Source organism: Bidens hawaiensis, unplaced genomic scaffold (genome assembly GCF_021521415.1).
Source record: "Bidens hawaiensis isolate Kalapana, Puna unplaced genomic scaffold, B.hawaiensis_p1.1 tig00033528_1, whole genome shotgun sequence".
Classification (NCBI taxonomy): Eukaryota; Viridiplantae; Streptophyta; class Magnoliopsida; order Asterales; family Asteraceae; genus Bidens; species Bidens hawaiensis.
This window is the reverse complement of record NW_027495751.1, coordinates 20,791-42,864: the sequence shown is the minus strand read 5'-3', so window position 1 is coordinate 42,864 and position 22,074 is coordinate 20,791. Positions and strand designations below refer to the sequence as shown.

General features: G+C 39.3%; 3 protein-coding genes across 3 annotated transcripts; 2 read left to right on the top strand and 1 right to left on the bottom strand.

Moving 5' to 3' along the window:
* Nucleotides 1–645: 645 nt before the first annotated feature.
* LOC143584997 (monosaccharide-sensing protein 2-like) lies at nt 646–3,506 on the bottom strand. Its single transcript, XM_077066897.1, has 4 exons — nt 3,428–3,506; nt 2,069–3,327; nt 1,796–1,983; nt 646–1,142 (listed from the first exon to the last, which is right to left on the bottom strand). Exons 1-4 carry the CDS (start codon nt 3,504–3,506, stop codon nt 698–700), a joined length of 1,971 nt encoding a protein of 656 aa, XP_076923012.1. The 3' UTR covers nt 646–697.
* Nucleotides 3,507–7,424: 3,918 nt separating this feature from the next.
* On the top strand, nt 7,425–9,266 carry LOC143584995 (mitochondrial phosphate carrier protein 1, mitochondrial-like). Its single transcript, XM_077066896.1, has 6 exons — nt 7,425–7,589; nt 7,727–8,076; nt 8,335–8,378; nt 8,456–8,670; nt 8,737–8,861; nt 8,978–9,266. The coding sequence occupies exons 1-6, from the start codon at nt 7,440–7,442 to the stop codon at nt 9,009–9,011; spliced, it is 918 nt and encodes a 305-aa protein (XP_076923011.1). The 5' UTR covers nt 7,425–7,439; the 3' UTR covers nt 9,012–9,266.
* A 7,809-nt stretch (nt 9,267–17,075) lies between these two features.
* Nucleotides 17,076–20,100, top strand: LOC143584992 (calcium-dependent protein kinase 26-like). Its single transcript, XM_077066895.1, has 7 exons — nt 17,076–18,035; nt 18,442–18,585; nt 18,668–18,820; nt 18,888–19,003; nt 19,281–19,448; nt 19,533–19,757; nt 19,929–20,100. The coding sequence occupies exons 1-7, from the start codon at nt 17,285–17,287 to the stop codon at nt 20,061–20,063; spliced, it is 1,692 nt and encodes a 563-aa protein (XP_076923010.1). The 5' UTR covers nt 17,076–17,284; the 3' UTR covers nt 20,064–20,100.
* Nucleotides 20,101–22,074: the final 1,974 nt, after the last annotated feature.

Sequence of the window (22,074 nt, the reverse complement as noted above, 5' to 3'; positions counted from 1 at the left end):
ATTTCCATGTTGTTTTCATGCCGTAAATGGGTCCCGGTGAAGTGTAATATTCACGTTTGGAGGGCAGAAATGAATAGAATTCCTACCCGAATGGCGTTAGTTAGAAGGAATGTCCCGGTAACGAATGATTTGTGTGCTTTCTGTGAGTTGGGTAACGAGTCGGCTGACCACATTAACACCGGGTGTATGGTTGCGGCGATAGTTTGGGATCACGTTAGTAAGTGGTGTAGAGTTCCCCCCATCTTCGGTTTCTCGGTTAGAGATTTATTGGAGCTTCACAAATCGTGTAAGCTTGGGCCGGTTGAGAAGGAAGCTTTTCATGGTATAGTTATAATTACTTGTTGGAGGATGTGGAAGGCTAGGAACGAAAAGGTGTTTGAAGGAAAAGATATCAATATTGAAGACATTATTGGGGATATAAAGTCTCTTGACTTTTTGTGGTTCAAATATAGATCAAAAAATAGATCCTTATATTGGTCAAGTTGGTGTAATTTTAAGCTTATGTAGGTTGTTTGGTGTTTGGTGGCTTTCCTCCGGAGTGTGGAGGTGGTCTTGTTGTTGCTTCCTTGTTTATAAAATACACAGTTTAAAAATAAAAGATAACAACCAAAATTTCAAAATCCCATCTTTCAAACTTCCAAACCAAAAACACAACATAACAATAACAAAAACAAAAACACACTCCAAACCCATCAAGTCAAATCTTCTTTTCTGCAACAACCTGTTTAGCACCAACCGAGAAGAACTCGGTAATCACTTCTAGAGGCATTCCTTTCGTCTCGGGCACTTTCAAGAAAACAAACACCCACGACATGATGCATACAACCGCATAAAAAGCAAACACACCCGTCAAACCAACAGAAGTAAGCATCACGGGCAAAGAATACGTGACAATAATGTCACAAATCCAAAACGTGAGGGCACAAATGGCAATGCAGATCCCACGAATACGTGTTGGGAAAATCTCGGAGCATAGGATGTTCGGGATTGGGCCAAAGCCCATAACGAAACAACAAAAGTAGATGATGACGCTAGTGGTTGAGATGGCTGCATTTGCAACGTTACCAAAGTTTACTAGACCTCCTATGACCAAAACTATGAGGCTTAATATTAAGACGGGGATCGTGGTTAGCAGAAGTGTCCTGCAATAACACGAAAAGGGTATAAAAGTCATTTCATTTTTTTTATATGAACAAAATAATGTAAAAAGATCAAGAATTTTTAGATAAGGTAATGCATTTACTTTTGAGCTAAACAGTTGAAGTGTCGAAATTACTAACACGTCAGCTGTCAGCCTAAGGTGTGCAACTGTGCATGGGTCCTTTTTTGGCTTAAAAAGAACCAAAAACCAAATATTAGGTTTTGGGGTTTTTGAAAACCATTCAGTTTCGGCTTTTTTGATTTTCTCAATGGCTTCTGTTTGTTTTCGGTTTTACCATTTAGGGTTCAAATTTTTTGGCTGAAAGAAAAAAGGCCCAAATTACTGAACTTGGGCCTAAAATTTTTGGGCTACACCATTTATTATCATCAAACTACTTAAATCGATTTTCGGTTTTTGGGTTCGCTTTGTGGTTGAAGGCAAAACGTCAGTTTTTTACTAGTTTTAGTTAATACACTGTTATTTTGGTTACATGAACACACCTAGATATCAGTGCGTCATATTTTATTAGGCAACCGGGGTCCAACTACTTATACCAATATACTCAAAAGTTGGTTATCTTTGATCAAACTTCTAAAACTTTAGCGGTTTTTTTCTGCGTTACAAAAGTTAAAATCCGTTTAATGCGAGCATTACCTTCTTCCAGAAAGATCCATGAGTCTCATGGCGACAGCAATACAAGGGAGCATCAACAAAGTTATAATGTTACTAATAAGAAGAGATGAAGATGTTGAGCTAATTCCCAAATTTGATAACAGAATGCCAACTCCCGCTTCTTCAAGAATCTGCGGCGTGTAATAAAGAACTCCACTGATTCCCGAAAACTGGTCAAGAAATCAAGAAAACATCACCAACAGGTCGGGTCAACTTGACCCACATAAGTTTACCAAAAAAGTTCAAATCTTGTACCTGTTGCAGTATCTGAAGACCAATCCCAACAAGCAATGCATGCTTGACCCCTGGCTCAAAAAGATCAGACCAACTTGACCCGTTTGTCGCTTTGGCTGGGTGGACCATGGCTGGCCCAACCGGATGCTGGTCCATAAGATCTTTAGAATATAATGCAGGATGGCTAACCAAGGACTCACCAATCTCTTGGTTCAAATACACTCTTTCAAACCCGTCTTTCGTCGTTTGTTGACCAGTTGACCATTTCCATCCTAGCTGCCAACCACCTCCAATATCAGTACTACTCAACTGCTCCTCATGATTATTACTATTTCTAATAATTTCATGAGGCGCGTGTTGAATTAAAGGTAAATGCAAATCGTCATCCGAATCATTTCCAGTAGCGTCATCATCAGACTGATAACCGTCACCTCCACCTCCACCACCAACGCTCACATCATCCCATTCGGGTTTAACTAGATTTACTTTATCACTAAACATGCTCCCAAAATGTGGGAAAACCGCGCTTCCTTTACTCCCATGTACACTGCTAAAAAGCGTCACGAGCGGGTCCACCAGAGTGGCACTTTGTTGATTACCATTACCACTCTCTTGACCCGAAGCCATTACAGGCGGGCCTTCTTCAACTATGCACTCTTCTATAACTGTCTCTCCACCTATTCCAAGCCCTTCAACGAGCAACGCCAGCTCACCTGCCACATCATCTCTCCCACGCAGCCTTTGTAACACACGTTTCGCCTCCAGCATTCTCCCTTTGCTCACAAGCCATCTTGGAGACTCAGGGAGAAAAAAGACGGTTAAAAGAAAGTAAAATAACGATGGAATAAAGAGAACGCCGAGCATTAACCGCCAGTCTGGCGAGTCCATCAACGACATACCAAAAACCATACAATATGACAAAAACATCCCGCCCGAACCCATGAACTGGGGCAGGGTATTAAGCGAGCCCCTTATTTCGGGCGGTGATGTTTCTGATATGTACACGGGTACCAAAGTAACCGCAAGCCCGATTGCTAAACCGTCTAACAGTCTACCTAACAGAAGGATGTATACATTTGGGGACCATAACATTACTAGACCACCAATGAAGTAAAGAAGAGATGAGCTCAGTAGCATGGGCCGCCGGCCCACCCGGTCTGAAAGCGGGCCCGAGAACGTTGTGACCAATGTAGCACCGATTAGTGACATGGCTACAATTAGACCTTCAATGGTTGGTTCACTTTGTAAGTTGAATTCTTTCTTTATGTATAAAACAGCACCTATATTATATATATTGCATAACAAGTTATCAATTATCAGTAATCATAAATCAAAATAAGAATATAATTTTATGAGTACTTATGAAAAATGGATTGTTACCAGCAATGCATGCATTATCCCACCCTTGAATCATGTTGCCAACCGAGGCCGCGATGGCCACAAGCACAGCTCCACTCATTTTCCCGCCTCTTCTACGACACGAATGAGTAAGCAATCGATAAATGAAGATGAATATGGAGAAGTGAATGGTTGTATATATATACATATTATTAGAAGCATGCTTGGAGGTTGAAGTGGAAAGACTTTTCCACAGGTTAAGGGAGTGTAATTGTAATAACGCAAAAGTTGAAGGACTGGTTTTGAAAAATAAACTGACAAATTTCTTAGTTGAGGATCTTGCCCTCACGTCCGCTGCACGTCCGCTTGGCTGTCAGCTTTCTATGCAAAGTACTTTAGATGTAATGAAAATAAAACTTATTTGTTTTCTAATATATTTTAGATTTTATGAAAAAATGTTTCATTGGATAAAAGATAAGCTTGGATCTGACTGTATGCCAAAGTGGATATTATAACTAGCAATGTGACTTTTTAGATTTGCTGGAGAATTCAAATTTATTTTAATGCATTGTTGTGTTGTGACTCTTAAAAACGCAAGAATTATGAATTATATTGATTAGTTTATTTATTGTGACTATTTGATTAGAAGAAAAGTTTTAGATATATATGGTGCATTTGATAATGAGCCTGGTTGAGTTGGAAAGAAGCTCAGGACAACATGTTGTACATATATGTAATAATTTACATTTATGAATGTTGTGAACTCATTTACGCGACACTGAATCAAATTATTAGGTAATAAGTAGATGTGATTCTATTGATATGATGGAATGACTACAATGAGAATTTAAATTAAATAACACAGAAGAGGGGATGGGAATTAGAGATTACAAATTAGATATGTGATTCTATTGATTTCTTGAAAGCTAGCGCATGTATGAAGTATGCGGTGTGGTTTTATGATGTTACTTCAGTGTTTGAGTAGAAAGAGTAAGTGTAAAGTTAATTGGCTAGAGTGGTTGAAGAACCCTCTCTTATTCATCCAATTTTCTTTCTTGTTTTTACCCGGCTAGTTTCTTGCTAGTAGGTGCGTTATATAAGATTCACCGTTCAAAAAAAGAGATGCAAAGAAGAAGATTGCACACATGTATTGTATTTGTCATGCCCTTTACTCTCGTCTATCCAGCTTATATCCGGCTATGGTTTCTAGCTAGCTTCTCCGCTCCCACGGATCCATTCAACTTGTTGGCTTCCTGACTGGGCTTGCTAGGTTGGAGTCCGGTACAAATGAAATTAGCCTGTTAAACGTAAAAATAAATATAGTAATTATAAAATATGAGAAGTAATAACTCTAGTTCAAAGACATCAAAATAAGAATAATAATTACTCTAGTGCTAGTATATTTATTTTAGTTATTTTGGACTTTTATCACGCTAAGAGTTGTTTGATTTGATCCAAAAAATTTCAAAGTCAAATTTGAATATCACTGTATTGTGTCGATCGACAATGAAACTATACCCAACGCCTTTGATTTTTCTCTAAAAAATGGATCTTATAATGATCAGTTGATGCAGCATCTATTCATCTTGACCTTTGTGACCTACAAACCCATCACTTGTGTAATTTATATAATAATAAAAGTGGGAGTATTGTGTTTCCAAATTTGTTCTCGATGCCTATATTGTTGTACCTCTTTGTTGTGTTGTGATGTTTTTTTTATTTTATTTTTTTATTTTGTATTTTTAGCACCAACAATTTTCATAGTTAACAAATATGTAATAATATTTTTTAGTTTTAATCCCCAAACATTTTTCACTTTTAACTTTGGTCTCATATGCTTTCATCTTTTACAATTTTTGGTCTAAATTTAACAAGTTAACACGTTGCAACGCGTGTGTGTGGTTCATCGTTTTTATGTCCAATTTTCCTGTTTAACGGTCCCGTCACAACGCGTAGATGTTAAGTTGACTTGGTTATTTTTTCTTTTCTATATATTATGCTTCAGTCTAATTTTACGACGCAAATGAGTGTGCGGTTCAACATTTTTTACGTCTACTTTTTATTTAGTTTTCTTAATGGTTAATGAAAGTTACTCGCCGTTGGTAATGGGAAGGCGACCGAATGCAGTGGTGGTGATGGTGACAACTTCATACTTTCGAGTTGAGTGGATATGTAAATACACGGTTTTACACCCTCCGCAACGCGGGTGGTGTTAATTCTAGTAGAATAATAAAAATGGGAGTTATATATATTGAGTAGGAATGAGTTAAGAGATTGGGTGTATAAATAATAAACGAAGATGTACGTCTAAACATGTTGAATCATGTGACAAACAACATTATATGTGGTTTGTCAATCGTAATCATTACTCCTAAATGTTTGTCTTTCCTTAAATTATTTTCTTTCATAGTGAAACACGTGAATCTTTTACTTGCGCCATCTTATTAGGCATTCTATTTAATTCACATCTTCTAATCAATATGATCGTAGTTTGTTTGTGTTGTTGCTCTCGGAAGTAAAGATATACAATTATACATACTATAATAAATTAAATATGAAATTTTAAATATATAAGAAAAATAAGAGTAGATAGAAACTTTTAATTTTTTTTAATAAAATAAAATAAAAATTGTAAATATGATATCTTAAGTACAAACATGTATTGTCATCCATTTAAATCAACAATATAAGGAAATCTGTACATATCACATGTAATTTTATCTAAAATTTTTATGATCAAGTTAAAATCCTTAATATGTATTGGAAAATTTTGGGTTGGCAATCATGGTGATGAGCAAAAAGGACAAATTATGGTTGGGTATTCGAGTATCAGATAGGCATTTGATTAGTTTTAGATTTATTATATGTTTGAAACGGGTACGAGATTAGGGCAATTCCATCTAGGTATCAAACCCGTTAACCGGCATATATTATATACTTAAAACTATAGCGGTGAGTTCAATCCAGGTGAACTTTAAAAAAAAAGGGGGAGCTGGAGGAAACCGACTCAGACGAACTATAACTAACTCCTTTAAGTTACGTTGTAACCGGCTCATTGAACCAAAACCTTAAACCCCAAACTCAACTTCTAAACGCTAAGTTGAACGCTAAAATCTAAACATTAATTCCAAAAAAAACCTATACAAAGACTAAAAGATAAACCCTTAAATAAACAATCGATTTTTGAGTTGCTTGGGTCAAGCAAAGCATTACATGAGATGACGCGCGTAGATTTGCATGGGAACTAATAATAATATTTCCTATGTCATGGATTTTTATGGGCTGTTTTACTTTACTTGGGCCTGGTGACATGGGGCAGTCTACGTGAGCTTTAAGGATCATGTGGGCCTGGTCACATGTGTTTGGGCTTATGGACAGTTTGCTTGAACTTGTGTATATATATATACGTAACTGGACTTCGCATAGGGTAACAGACTAACAATGGTAAACCTTAAAAATAACCTCTACACACTAAAAGTTACCAATACACACACATAACAATGCTTATGGTTCGATGAGCAGATTCCAACACCGCTAGAATGAGTTAAATTGAAATTCGTTTGAACCAATTCTCTCTTGTTCCCCATCTTTTTTATTACCTCTCCACCTAGAAATATATAACAAATGGTAGATTAAAAGTTTAGAAATATAGCCACAATTCTAAAATTTCAAGGCAGTCCGTTTGTGGATGTGTATACAAGATCAAATTTCAAGAAATGACATTTTAATAGCTAACTTTCAACCATATATGATTATAAACAAATATACTTATTATATAAGTTAGATTTTGAATAACAGGTAAACAACTTGTACACATGGTTTTATAATCAAACACAGTCAAATATTTTGTGCTATGCACAAGACAAGAGTTTGAATCTAAATACAAATTGGCCTTGCATTTGTGACGACTAACTAACGTGGATCTTCTCCCATCCTTAAACCCTTTCTCCTAATTAATATTTCATCAAAAACCCCCCTTTCATCTTTGGGATCTTTATATTATACAATCACAGACAGACATGGGTTTTCTTGTTTAAATTATCAAGCAATCAAAATGAGTGAATTCAGATCAAAATTGGGTGTTGAAGGAGGAGGAGGAGGTGGGTTTTATTATTACGGAATATGCACCGCCGGTGGAATGCTCAGCGCCGGCGCCACCCATCTCGCCGTCACACCTCTCGATGTCTTGAAAGTCAATATGCAGGTAGGTACCTCAGCCACCTCACCTCACCTCATATCTATATGTCCTGTTGTTGTGATTATTAATTACTGTTTTTCAATCATTGTGGTGGAGTTAGGGTTCTATCATACATAATTGAATTTCAATTTCATTTAATTCAGGTGAATCCTATAAAGTTTCACAGTATTGCATCTGGTTTGAGTACTCTTTGGAAAGAAGAAGGCCCCTCTTCTTTGTGGAGAGGTTGGTCCGGGAAATTATTTGGTTATGGTGTTCAAGGCGGATTCAAGTTCGGTCTTTATGAATTCTTTAAAACTCAATACAACGATATGCTGACTAATGAAAGACGCAGTGTTGTCTTCTTCCTCAGCAGCGCCTCTGCCCAAGTGTTCGCTGACATAGCACTTTGCCCGTTCGAAGCAGTCAAAGTTCGTGTCCAGACGCAGCCCAATTTTGCCAAGGGCTTGTCTGATGGCTTCCCAAAACTATATGCACGAGAAGGAATACCGGGGTATACATTTTATCATTCTAACAACTTGTACATTGGGTGTAAACGACCCAAGATGCTATATATACTTATAAATATATTACAATTAATTAAAGTTGTGTATAAACTAGTTGATAAATAATAGTTGAGCCTGAAAAAACTACTCACGAGCCGAGCTTGAGCTTGAGCTTGAAAAAGCTATTCTCGTAAGTTAAACGAGCTTACAATTATACATGTTTATTATTATAAAATGTAAACAACTTTGTGTATAAATGATTGCAGGTTTTACAAAGGACTCCTTCCGCTTTGGGGGCGTAATCTTCCATGTAATATACTTTGTTTTTTCACATTATTTTAATTCAAATCCAGTGAACTTATGCATAAAATGTTGGGCTTTTGGCAGTTTCAATGATCATGTTTACAACATTTGAGCATTCGGTTGACTTTATTTATCGAAAAATTGTTCAAAGAAGAAAAGAAGAGTGCTCAAGGGCTCAACAGTTAGGGGTGACTTGTGCAGCAGGGTATACAGCTGGCGCTGTGGGGACCATTGTTTCAAATCCAGCGGATAATATTGTTTCGTCTCTATATAACAAAAAGGCCAACACAGTGTTGCAGGTAGATTTCTCGTTAAACATATAGGTTATTTGGTATTCAAGATTCTAATGCGAGTGATGTTTTCAGGCTGCAAAGAATATTGGGTTGGTGAATTTGTTCACTAGAAGTCTTCCGATTCGGGTTGCACTTGTGGGCCCGGTTGTGACACTGCAATGGTTTTTCTATGATTCCATTAAAGTGCTTAATGGGTTGTAAGTATCGTGTTCTTCGTAAATTATTTTTTTGTGGGAACTGTGAGAATCTATTAGGAAAACTTATGGGACCCGCCAATACCCTGTTGTATTGAAATTTCGTGTTTACTTTGTAGGCCTACGAGTGGAGGGCATAACAGAGGTGATTGAAGCAAGTTATAAATGTTAATAAGCGGACAGCGGCTGTATATCATATCAAGATAGTATCTTGGATGACACGGATTCGATAGTTGCTGTTATTGATTAAAATGACAATTTGCAATGAAAAGGCTATAGTATTTAGTAAGATGGTTTATGTATAGCATGTAGTTGAGTTGAGTTGAGTTGAGATGATTAGATCTAGAGAAAGGTCAAAGGTGAAGAAAGGTTTGGTTTATCTAGATATAGTTGAATTTCATAAGGAAAATGATATTATCTTTCATCTATTTTGAGATGATTTTGGGGTAAACTGGAGAACCATTGCTTGATTGGTGGTGCTCATCAGTATTTAGTATTAACACTATCACATGACTTATGACTTATTTGTATTGTATTCCATACTAACCGAAACTTAACCCCGTTAGTTTTCTAAGGGCGTGGACTCACGATGTGGCAAAAACGTCTTTTACAGGAAATTAAGAGAGATACTAAATACACCCGGTCTACACTTCTAATAGAAAATTTTCTATCTGTTAGATCTCAAGAGATGCCATTTGTTTGCATTAAATATTCTAATAGTCAAATTCCAGTAAAACTCGCGATAGTAGTTAGTGTTTTTAAAACTCTGAAGAAACACTAAGTGAACCCTGGACAGATTATAGATAATCTGGGGGTTAAGTAATGTTTCCCACGGATGAGATCTAGCTGAGAAGGCTGTTCTTCAGGAGACCTGCAAAACAAACACCGTAAGCTCGTCACTGAGAAGGGGGGGGGGGGGGGTTCCTCCTTGTGACCACCCTCCGGCGTGAGAATCAGACTAGATTGCTCTGAATATAAGTGTATATTAAGAGATTGCTAGATAACTTGATAGCAGATGATCTTACCATTCCAAGATGTTGGAGTATTTATAGCCGAAGGTAGGTTTCCTAGAAGGTACAGCCGGCTGAATAGTATTCATGTTCTACCAACAGTGGATTATGCACAGGCCATACTGGTTGGTGGATAGGTTACGGCCAACAGTAACAAAGTCGGCTGCACTATTCCACCAACTGTAGATTATGCACGTCCCACCTACTGTGGATTATACGCAGGCCATGCTGGTTGGTGAATAGGTTACGGCCAACAGTAACACTATTCTACCAACTGTAGGCTACGCACGCCCCTCAGTAAGAGTTGGTGAGTAGGCAGCGGCTAATAGTGACAAACAGTACTAGAGGGTGCTCCTCCTCGTACTGTTGTCGGTGAGCTGTCACCCTGTGATTGGCTCATGGGTTGTTCTGGTCAGATCGTCTGTCCTATCCATACCTTGGTAGGTATAGTACAAAAGATCTTTCAGAATCATACGGACTGGCTCATTTTGGCGGGATTGTTCCCGCCTTGCTCATTCCTTCATGTGACTACTGAAGTAGCTATTGCCTTGTGCGTGTAGCCCTGCTGTCTGCGGGTAGCCTTCCCTGATGGCTTGTATCCGCAACTGCGGGAACAGGCGGGGTACTTCACCATTGGGAGGCTTTCCCTGCGTGTACAGCTTGCGTACTGCGCGTAAGATTCTATGAGCATGGTGGGTCCTGCGGGAGCAGATGGCCTTTGCGCAGACGTCCCTATTCAAGGTGAGTCTTGCGGGACCAACTGGTCTCTGCTGGGACCTACCTCTTCAAGTCCCCCCAGTCCAATGTTCTTCTCATGAATGTTTAATAAAGTGAGGTGAACTTTTGGACTTTAAGCAAGGGGTTTTGAAAAGGGTTTTTAGTTTTAAGGTTCTCCGTGGGGATTCTTCCCGCGGGTTTCCTAATGTCACTTGCAAAAATTCCCGATTTTTTTGCTTGATCTTTGGGTATGATGCGGGTAGGTATGTAACATTCTCGCAAGTCAGGAGCGTTGAGTCTCACTTGTGTGGATTCTCCTTGAGGTTTTAGTGGTTTTGAACATAGTGATCAATTATGTTTAAACCACCAATTCCATCCTGGAGCCTCAAACAATGTAGTTCTCGACGTTCCCGCTATGCGGGGATGTTATTTCCGTTTCCGCAAGCATTGCCCAGAAGATCCTTCTTGGTTTCAATTCCCTGCGGAGCGCTAGGTATGTGAAGGGTTTTGCCTTAACACTGTACCCGCGCTCGTCTTACGGTTACTTTACTTTCAAGGTACCCCTGGCTTCAATTCCCTGCGGGTGCTAGGTATGTGAAGGGTTTTGCCTTAACACTGTACCCGCACCCGTCTTATAGTTACTTTGTTGCCGGGGTATTCTTGGCTTCAATTTCCTGCGGGTGCTAGGTATGTGAAGGGTTTTGCCTTAACACTGTACCCGCATCCGTCTTATGGTTACTTGGTTGCCAAGGTAAGGGGTATTTTTCCGCTTACTTTTGAATCTTTTTGAATTTTGAATTTTGAAATTCGAAAGGTTGGTGAGGATAAGAACAGTCCAAACATCTGAAACGTCGTGCGACGGTTTCTTCTGACTGTGTCAGGACGTGCAGGAAGTTATGGTGACGTGACAGTACATGGTCATTCCAGACGCTTTTTCAGGCGCGTGGGCGCGATTTTTCGGGCGCGTGGCCGCGAAATTTCTGGCACGCGTCCTTTTTACAGCTGTTGCCAGCTTGCTTTTTGCCACGCGTCATAGTTTCATTGCACCCTCGATTTCTCTCTCCTCCGCATTAAATTCACCGCATTAATTGCGATTAGTATATAAAGGGGGAGAGGGTCCTTTTTAATTCACACCTTCACCCTTCTCTTCTTCTTCTTAGCGATTTCCGGCAAATACTCCCCTTTTCAGGCAAGCATTTTCCCGAAATCGCTTTCTTTCTCAATGTTGACACGAAAGGAAACGACTTATCCGAAATCGCCGAAGTGCGTTTTCTTTAAGCAGTTTCTCAATGTTGACACGAAAGGAAACGACTTATCCGCATGGTTTGCCAAAAAGCGATTAAGGGGGAGAGGGTCCTTTTTAATTCACACCTTCACCCTTCTCTTCTTCTTCTTAGCGATTTCCGGCAAATACTCCCCTTTTCAGGCAAGCATTTTCCCGAAATCGCTTTCTTTCTCAATGTTGACACGAAAGGAAACGACTTATCCGAAATCGCCGAAGTGCGTTTTCTTTAAGCAGTTTCTCAATGTTGACACGAAAGGAAACGACTTATCCGCATGGTTTGCCAAAAAGCGATTAAGTGCGACTAGTCGTCCATTCAGTGTCTGAGCCTGTTTGATGGTGGTAGGTGATTCCATTTTAATAATGGCTTCGACCTTTTCAGGGTTCGCTCTGAAGCCATCTTTAGTAACAATGACTCCCAAGAACTTCCCTTCTTCCATCCCAAATGAATACTTGCTCGGGTTGAGCTTCATGTTTATCTTTCTGAGCGTGTTGAAAGTTTCTTCAATGTCTTTCAACATCGCTTCTGGCTCGGGGCTTTTGATGACCAAATCATCCATATAGACTTCCAAGTTTCTCCCGACTTGGGCATGAAACTCTTTGTCCATCAGTCGTTGGTACGTGGACCCTGCATTCTTAAGTCCGAATGGCATCATTTTATAACAAAATGTACCATCGGGCGTCCGAAATGCGGTTTTGTCCTGATCATCTACGGCCATGTGGATTTGATGGTACCCCTTATACGCATCCAAGAAGCATTTAAGGCGAAATGGTACCAACGAATCAACCTTAAGATCAATTTCTGGTAACGGATAACAATCTTTGGGGCATGCTTTGTTCAAATCTTTGAAATCTATGCACATGCGCCATTGTTTGTCATTCTTCGGTACCATTACGGGATTTGCAACCCATGTTTGATATCTGCTAACGCGTACGATGCCTGCGTCAAGGAGTTCCTTGACTTGGGTTCTACACGCGTTAGTTTGTTCAGGCCCCATTACTCTGCGCTTTTGTACGACTGGCGTAACAGCCGGATCGCACTTGAGCTTATGCTCCGCCTTACTTCGGGGTACACCAGTCATGTCAGCTGGTGCCCACGCAAAGATGTCAGCGTTTTTCTGCAGTAAGCGTTTGAGTAGGGTGCGGGTGGGATCAACGATTGTTGGTCCAATGGTAACGGCCTGGTCGGGGTATTTGCCATTGAAGGCCCATTTTTCCGGTTCGGTGATGGTTGGTTTAGCCTTTTTCGGTTTGGGTTTAGATGAGACAGATGCGATGCATACCTGGGGAATGCCAGTGATCATCGCTACACCCTCAGCTGTTGGCCATCCCATCATGCCGTGGACTGAAGATACCACGGCGTTGAATCTTGCCATCCCGTCTCTTCCGAATAGGATGTCGTACGTGTGGTGTGGCTTTTTCATCACGACAAAATCCACGTCTTCTGTGCGTGAATGATTCCCATCAGTAAGAGTAACGGGGAAAGATAGGATACCCAGGGGGGTTTCTGTACTGCCGTCAAACCCTTCCATTGAAGCGTAGACCGTTTCCAAGCGTTCTTTGTCTTCATCATCCAGCTTATCAAAGAACTGCCTGTACATCACTGTCGACGAAGCGCCGTTGTCAGCAAGAGTGCGGGAAGTGATGTAATGCCCCAGCTGGCTTCTGATGACGATGGGGCCTTCTTTGCTGGGGCCTCCTGGCACTCGCGGGAAGCGCACCTCAGCTTCCTTCCACGCGCATGGTTCTGTCACTCGTCTTTTTCTTCCTCTGACCTTGCCATGAACCATGTTGATGCTGATGTCGACGGGCTTTCGTCCGTTACCTCTGTACCGGTTGTCATTCCTTCCTCCCTTCCTGATTGATGCCACGAGATGTGCAAGTCTTCCATCCTTGACAAATGTCTCAATAATATCCTTCAAGGATGTGCACTCTTCAGTACCATGACCCTTTGTCCCGTGGAAATCACAGGATTTGCTTTGATCCGCATTAGGTTTCTGCCGGATCAATGGGGCTTTTGGCCATGGCAATTTTTCCGTGGCAAATATCTCCGTGACGCTCTTCGTGAGTGGCGTCCACCGGTGTTTTCGGTTTGAAGGGTGTGTGTTGTCCCTTCCGCCAACAAGAGGGCGAGAGCTGGATGAGGTGTCAAAGTTTACCCTTGACTGCCAAATACCTAGCCTCCTCTTTTTGTTCTGCCGGGCGATCCGGACATTGTTTTCTCTTGTCCTCTGCGTGTAGAGGTGTGTACTCTGGGGAAGATCCCTTCCCAGTTGCTTTTCCGTCTCGGCAAAGCGCTTTGCCGCCGTCATGATGGCATCCCATGTTGATGGCATGCCATCCTTACCCGTCAATGTGCGGATAAGTTCTGGGTATTCGGCGCCTTGGATGAAGGCGGCGCGAACCAGATCCTCACTTATGTTGCCGAGACTTAGCTTTTTGGAGTTGAAGCGAGTGATGAAGTCTAGCAAAGATTCATCCTCCTCTCTCACGCAGTTGAGGATCGTCCACTGCTCTTCAGTGTACTTCCTCTGTTGGCTGAAGTGCTGGCTGAACTTGTTCTGAAAGTCCGCCCAGTCATATATGTGGTGGATCGGTAAACGATCGAACCATGCCCTGGCCGCTCCGACCAGAGTCATCTGGAACATGTAGCACCACGTGGGTTCCGTCCAGTTGCTGACGGTAGCCCCCGCAATGAACCTGTTCAAATGGTCGTCTGGGTCGGATAGACCATCATAAGTGCCAATGTTGGACATTTGTTTGGCACTTCTTGGGGCGATTGCTTCCGCAATGTCCCTTGCGAATTTTGACTTTCCTGCATTTGTAGCAGTTGGTCTAAAGGTTTTGGAGAAGTCACGCGGGTTTCTCTCCGCGATTGGTTTAAACGCTTCCCCAAAATTCCTTTTTGGTTGGACGTCCGTTTCCTTACGCTTCCCTTTCGCCTTATGGCGAGGGTTTGCGTCGGTATCGGACTCCAACTCGTCGTCTGAGTACTCGCAGTCACTGCTCATATTGAGGTGTTGGCGAGTACTGGCGAATTCGTCAGCCTGTTGAACTGAACGCAAGCGTTCATCCAATTCGGCTTGGAATTCTCTTTGCCGTGCTTCGGCCCACGCCTTCACTTGATCTAGTGTTTGGCGAGGGACCTTCGTTCGTTTTTCCAGCTGGGTATCGGTGAACCCCAGTGGAATATTTACTGCACTTGCCCCGGCTTGGGTAGTCGGGGTAGTGTTCGTAAGGATTGTATAACCGCCGGTGTTCCCCCCAGTTGCTGGGGTTGTTACCGGGGTTTCTTGGTCGGTTACTGGCCTTTGGACCGGAGTAACGTTAACCATTTCTTCAGAAATTGTGAAAAAACTAAAATAGTTCTAGCTTTTACCCACGGATAGCGCCAATGAAGAAACACTAAGTGAACCCTGGACAGATTATAGATAATCTGGGGGTTAAGTAATGTTTCCCACGGATGAGATCTAGCTGAGAAGGCTGTTCTTCAGGAGACCTGCAAAACAAACACCGTAAGCTCGTCACTGAGAAGGGGGGGGGGGTTCCTCCTTGTGACCACCCTCCGGCGTGAGAATCAGACTAGATTGCTCTGAATATAAGTGTATATTAAGAGATTGCTAGATAACTGGATAGCAGATGATCTTACCATTCCAAGATGTTGGAGTATTTATAGCCGAAGGTAGGTTTCCTAGAAGGTACAGCCGGCTGAATAGTATTCCTGTTCTACCAACAGTGGATTATGCACAGGCCATACTGGTTGGTGGATAGGTTACGGCCAACAGTAACAAAGTCGGCTGCACTATTCCACCAACTGTAGATTATGCACGTCCCACCTCCTGTGGATTATACGCAGGCCATGCTGGTTGGTGAATAGGTTACGGCCAACAGTAACACTATTCTACCAACTGTAGGCTACGCACGCCCCTCAGTAAGAGTTGGTGAGTAGGCAGCGGCTAATAGTGACAAACAGTACTAGAGGGTGCTCCTCCTCGTACTGTTGTCGGTGAGCTGTCACCCTGTGATTGGCTCATGGGTTGTTCTGGTCAGATCGTCTGTCCTATCCATACCTTGGTAGGTATAGTACAAAAGATCTTTCAGAATCATACGGACTGGCTCATTTTGGCGGGATTGTTCCCGCCTTGCTCATTCCTTCATGTGACTACTGAAGTAGCTATTGCCTTGTGCGTGTAGCCCTGCTGTCTGCGGGTAGCCTTCCCTGATGGCTTGTATCCGCAACTGCGGGAACATGCGGGGTACTTCACCATTGGGAGGCTTTCCCTGCGTGTACAGCTTGCGTACTGCGCGTAAGATTCTATGAGCATGGTGGGTCCTGCGGGAGCAGATGGCCTTTGCGCAGACGTCCCTATTCAAGGTGAGTCTTGCGGGACCAACTGGTCTCTGCTGGGACCTACCTCTTCAAACTCAAACTTGACTCATTAACAATCTTTTTAAGTTCGAGTTCAGCTTGTGTAAGTAAATATTTTATTTATACATTCAATTTATTGTGTGTGTGTGTATATATATATTATTGTACATAATAAAAATTTATTATATTTATAGAAGTAGCGAGTTCGTTTAAATTGGTTAGCGTAGTCAAGGTCAAGTGTGAGCTCGTTTGTTATGTTAATAAAAAAATTGATTTTATATAATCCAAACTTTCATCCGATCCATGCTATTTTTTTTACCAATAGTATTCATAACTTTCACTTTTGTTGGCAAAGACAATCCCGATGGGATTGTAATCGCAGATTTGCACTTTGTCTACACTTATATTACACTCGATTTTGCTTGTATGTTTCTCAATTTCGTTTATAAATCATCACTGTAAGATAAATTAAATTTAAGTAGAAATCAACTATGAAGATATAATAGTGAGTAATCTGTTGGAATTGCTTTTGACGATCAAAGTGAGTTAGGAGTATGGTTAGTCAAACCGTAAATATGAATTACTATCGGTTAATTCATAATTATAATTAGTTTCAACAGACCATTTGCTTTTGAATAGCTTTTAAAACACGCTTAATAAGAAAAACTGAAAAAGAAAAGAAAATAAAATATAAAATAATAATAGGAGAAAGTCAAAGGGGTTACAACTGGGTGGGTCAACCCCATCATCCAATTCAACCCAAAAATTAATCGCAAGCAAAACACAATAATAATAATAATAATAATGATAATCAGTTTCATCATCATTCCACTTCCACCTGGGTAATGTATTTATTCACCAAAAAGGTTATTTCTTTTATTACCTTCATTTAATATTCCCCATGTATAATTTACCCTATGGGTTTCATCTTGATCGCCATAAAAACACATAATTTGTTATTGTTTGCAGTTAATTTGATGAATTAAAAAAAAGGTGGGTTTTAGGTAATTAATAGGTTATTTATTTTCAAGAAATCTTGATTGTGTTTATGGGAAATTCATGCCGTGGATCATTTGGAGCCAAAGATATTAAAACCTTTAATCAATCCAAATCCAAATCCCAATCCCGATCGAGTACCCGAAAACACCCGTCTTCCGCTGACCGGGTTAACCACTCAAACCCTCAAAACTGTCCAACATCTCTAAACCCATCCAAGAATTTAAATCTTGATTCCAAGCCCGAAATCGTCCCCAAACCTGACGACACCATGAGCCGCAGCGCAAACCAAGGTTTTTATGTGATCGGGCATAAGACCGATAACATTCGGGATCATTACACATTGGGTCAAAAGTTAGGTCAAGGTCAATTTGGGACAACTTATTTATGCACCGAGAATTCGACCGGTATAGATTATGCGTGTAAGTCGATTGCGAAAAGAAAACTAATATCTAAAGAAGATGTGGAGGATGTGAGGAGGGAGATTCAAATCATGCATCATTTGGCGGGTCACAACAATATTGTCACGATTAAAGGCGCGTATGAGGATCCCTTGTATGTTCATATTGTTATGGAGGTTTGTAATGGTGGAGAGTTGTTTGATAGGATTATTCAGAAGGGGAATTATAGTGAGCGGAAAGCGGCTGAACTGATCAAGATTATTGTTGGTGTTGTTCAAGCGTGTCATTCGTTGGGAGTTATGCATCGTGATTTAAAGCCTGAAAATTTCTTGTTGGTTAATAAAGATGATGATTTTTCGCTTAAGGCGATTGATTTTGGGCTCTCGGTTTTCTTCAAACCAGGTAATCTTGGTATCAACTTTCATTAGGTGTTACATTCTTGTGTATTTTTTTTTATAAATTTGGGAAGTTTTTGAAAGTAAGTGAGGCAGGTGAGATATATATGAATTTTGATTTCTATTTAGTAATTATTTTTTCCGATTAACTTGAAGTATGAGGTTATAGTGACGAAAATAAATTCATTAAATAACAACCTGGTTCCATAATTATTCAATGTAAGTCGAAGTGGAACATAATAATCACTAAAGAGTAGTAATCAGGATTCCTTTACGTTGTAACATTTGTAAAAAAAATACGCAAGATTGGAACACATAACGAAAGTTAAGTGACTTTAGTGGAATGGTTAAGAAACTTGGTTACTATTTCTGAAGAAAACTTGTAATTGGATTTTGTTTGTATTTGTAAATAGGTCAAATATTCACGGATGTGGTGGGAAGCCCATATTATGTTGCCCCTGAGGTTTTGTTGAAACATTACGGGCCGGAAGCCGATGTATGGACAGCCGGGGTGATACTGTACATACTTCTAAGCGGCGTGCCTCCATTCTGGGCCGGTATGTGTTGTAAATAACAAAATATATGCATTTAATTCAATTCTAATAAGTTTTGTGGATTCTCATTGTAATATTTATGTAGAAACACAACAGGGAATATTTGATGCGGTTTTGAAAGGAAATCTTGACTTTGATTCAGACCCGTGGCCGCTTATATCGGAAAGTGCAAAAGATCTTATTAGGAAGATGATATGTACACGGCCTTCTGAGCGGTTAACTGCTCATAACGTTCTATGTATGATCTCTTACCCACTATATCATATTGGAATTATTTGTGGTTATAGCTTATAAGCATCGTGTAGGTCATCCTTGGATATGTGAAAATGGAGTTGCTCCCGTTAGAGAACTGGATCCGGCGGTTCTTTCTCGTTTGAAGCAGTTTTCAGCAATGAATAAGTTAAAGAAGATGGCTTTGCGGGTATGTAGGTTAAAAATATTAAATTTTGAGCTATACGAACCGTATAGTGAAGAATATAAAATCTTTCCATATATATGTGATATAAGCATTCTCCATATATTTTATTATGTGATTGATAAATCTTTTTGTTAAGAAACTCACAGATATTTCATCTATTCATACGGAACAATTTCATCTATTCATAAGAAGATGGCCTATCTCCGGTCGGGCCATTAGAGTTGGCCCAAACTCAGGCCCGTTAGCGAAAATAATCGATCTTTGGTTTTTGTGAATTTAGGTTATAGCCGAGAGCTTGTCAGAAGAAGAGATTGCTGGTTTAAGGGAAATGTTTAAGGCGATGGATACTGATAATAGTGGTGCAATCACATTTGATGAACTAAAAGCCGGTTTACGAAAGTTTGGTTCTACATTAAAGGATGTAGAAATACGCGATCTTATGGATGCAGTAAGATAATTATTCTTTTATTATTAATCGACCTTATTTTCCCCAAAATTATGGGAAAAAACAGCTAATTGCGTTCGTTTGCAGGCTGACGTGGACAAAAGTGGGACAATTGACTATGGAGAATTTGTAGCGGCTACAATCCATTTGAATAAACTCGAACGCGAGGAACATTTGGTCGCTGCATTTAAGTATTTTGATAAAGATGGAAGCGGTTATATTACAGTTGATGAGCTTCAACAAGTGTGCACGGATCATAACATGACTGATTTTCTTGTGGAGGATATTATCAAAGAAGTTGATCAAGATAATGTGAGTTCAAATCCTCAAAGATAAAACAGTAGTATCTCTTAATTATAGTTTGCACTAATTCTATTTAAGGTTTCTGTTTTCTTTCCACTCCATTCTAATTACAACATTCAAATGATATTATATATAGGTCTCTTTTCAATATCAAACCTATGATTGATTTTCATTTTTCAGGATGGAAGGATAGATTATGGCGAATTTGTGGCAATGATGACAAAAGGAGATGCAGGAATTGGTAGACGAACGATGAGGAATAGTGTGAATATTAGCATGAGAGATTCACCGAGAGCGGTCCAGGCGGATTCATAGTTGATTCGTTTGGTTCATGTAGAAAAGTTGAAGGAAATGAAGGGGAATCTTATTCTTGTAAAACACTTGTTATTAACAATAGTTTATTAAATTGTAAGCCTAGAATCTGAATTGTTAAAGCTGGAAGGAAAAAGTAACATGGGTTGCAGCTTCTATTCCTCCGTAAATTCTCTGTACCACTTATTTTATATGCTCAATCATTGTAATAATAAAATAAAAAGAACAACAAAAATAAATAAATACATAAATTGTTTGTCAGCAGATTCGATCTATTAGTTTCGTGGTATAGTATACCTTATAAAATCAAGGTTGTGAGTTTAAATTTTTACAAGTGTAATGTTTTGGGATTTTTATGATGGAAAACAATTGTTGTTTTAAAAAAAAGTTATGAGAGCTCACACGTTGTGTCGGGCCCAAAAAGTGTATTAAAGACGGGCATAAAGTAAAATTTGCAAATCGTATATGGAGCTAAAGAGTTTGAAATTTTATTAAAACAAGAAAAAAGGTAAATGGCATACACCGAAAACACTAAACCATGTACATCTGTGGATGGATCGCTTGTGTTAAACTGAGTAAACTTCATATCGTGACATAGGAAAAATAAGCGGTATACTTAGAATCGTCAAAAAAATAATATTTTAAAAGTTCTAAAAGAAAAACAAAAAAATGAAAATTAGTTATAATAACAAAATAATAAAAAGTTAACAAAAAAAACTAAAGGCTTAAGTTGTTTGTAGTTTTGTAATGTGATGCTTTGAATTGTTTTAAACCAATATTATTATTACTGAATAGCAAAAATTTGATATTGAAATGAATAGTGATTATGAAATTGGCGGATACCAATATAAACTGAAATTGAATAGTGATTATGTAAAGATAAATAATTTTTTCAATTGAGGAAATTATCATAATAATAATAAAGTATATATATATATAATACAAGAAGAAGAATTAATAATAAGACAAATTGTAAATCAATCAATTAATGGATGCTTGCTTATACAAAAATCAACAAAATAATACAAATAACATTACATTAAAGCTGAAAAGGCGGACGAGTAGGAATGGTTTTAGGAAGTCCGGGTTGATCCGGTCCAAGGGCTTCGGGATCTTATAGAGAATATTTGTCAAGCTTCTTCCTTTATTATAATAATTATGGCAGCGTAAAACAGCGGTTTCTTCCGGATCATGTGGTTTTCTGGAGAGTAACCATTCGAAACCTCGGTTCCACCAGGTTTTGGCCGATACGAATTTGGTGGTGGAAGATACTGAGTGCTGCTGGAAATCGATCCGACCGCGGATGGTTGCGGTATCGTTAGAGATTGGGAGAGATTTGGGGTTGTGGAACATGGTGTAGTAATGTTAATGTTAATGTTAAGGGGTGGAATGTTATGTGGGATCCAATTTAGTCACATTCAGTTACCCAACATATATATACTTACTTGGAATTATTATGTATTATGTAAATACAAACAACTGCATTTGCTTCATCGCTTTTATTGTTATTTTTATGTGTTGGGGCGGGGCCGGTATAATAAAATAATTGTTAGTGTGAAACGTTAAAAAGAGTTGCCATTTGTGCTTTCGGTAATTATTTGGATCATTATTAATAATTTGTCTAGCTTGTTAACATCTACTTCTACTATTATAATGAAAGAATCCTTACTTGTGCCACTTGTTACTCCCTTAGCTATTCTTAATTTTTTTAGTCTTTTTTCAAAAACATAAATTCAACAAACATTATTTTGGATCTGGTCAACTCATTTGCGATACTTCCTAAAAATTCGAATTCTTTGTTTATATGGAAAATTACAATCACGATTTACTAGTTATTTAAAACTTTTCATTATGTATTTTTTTTTCATAACTAAGATACCATTAGTTGTTTGTTTTTTCGTTATTCATATTTGTGTTCTATATTTTGCTTAATGTGCAAAGTTTTAACATTTTCATTAAAATCACTTTATTTAATATTTTTAATTAAGAGAATTTTAGCTAAATATTAAAACCA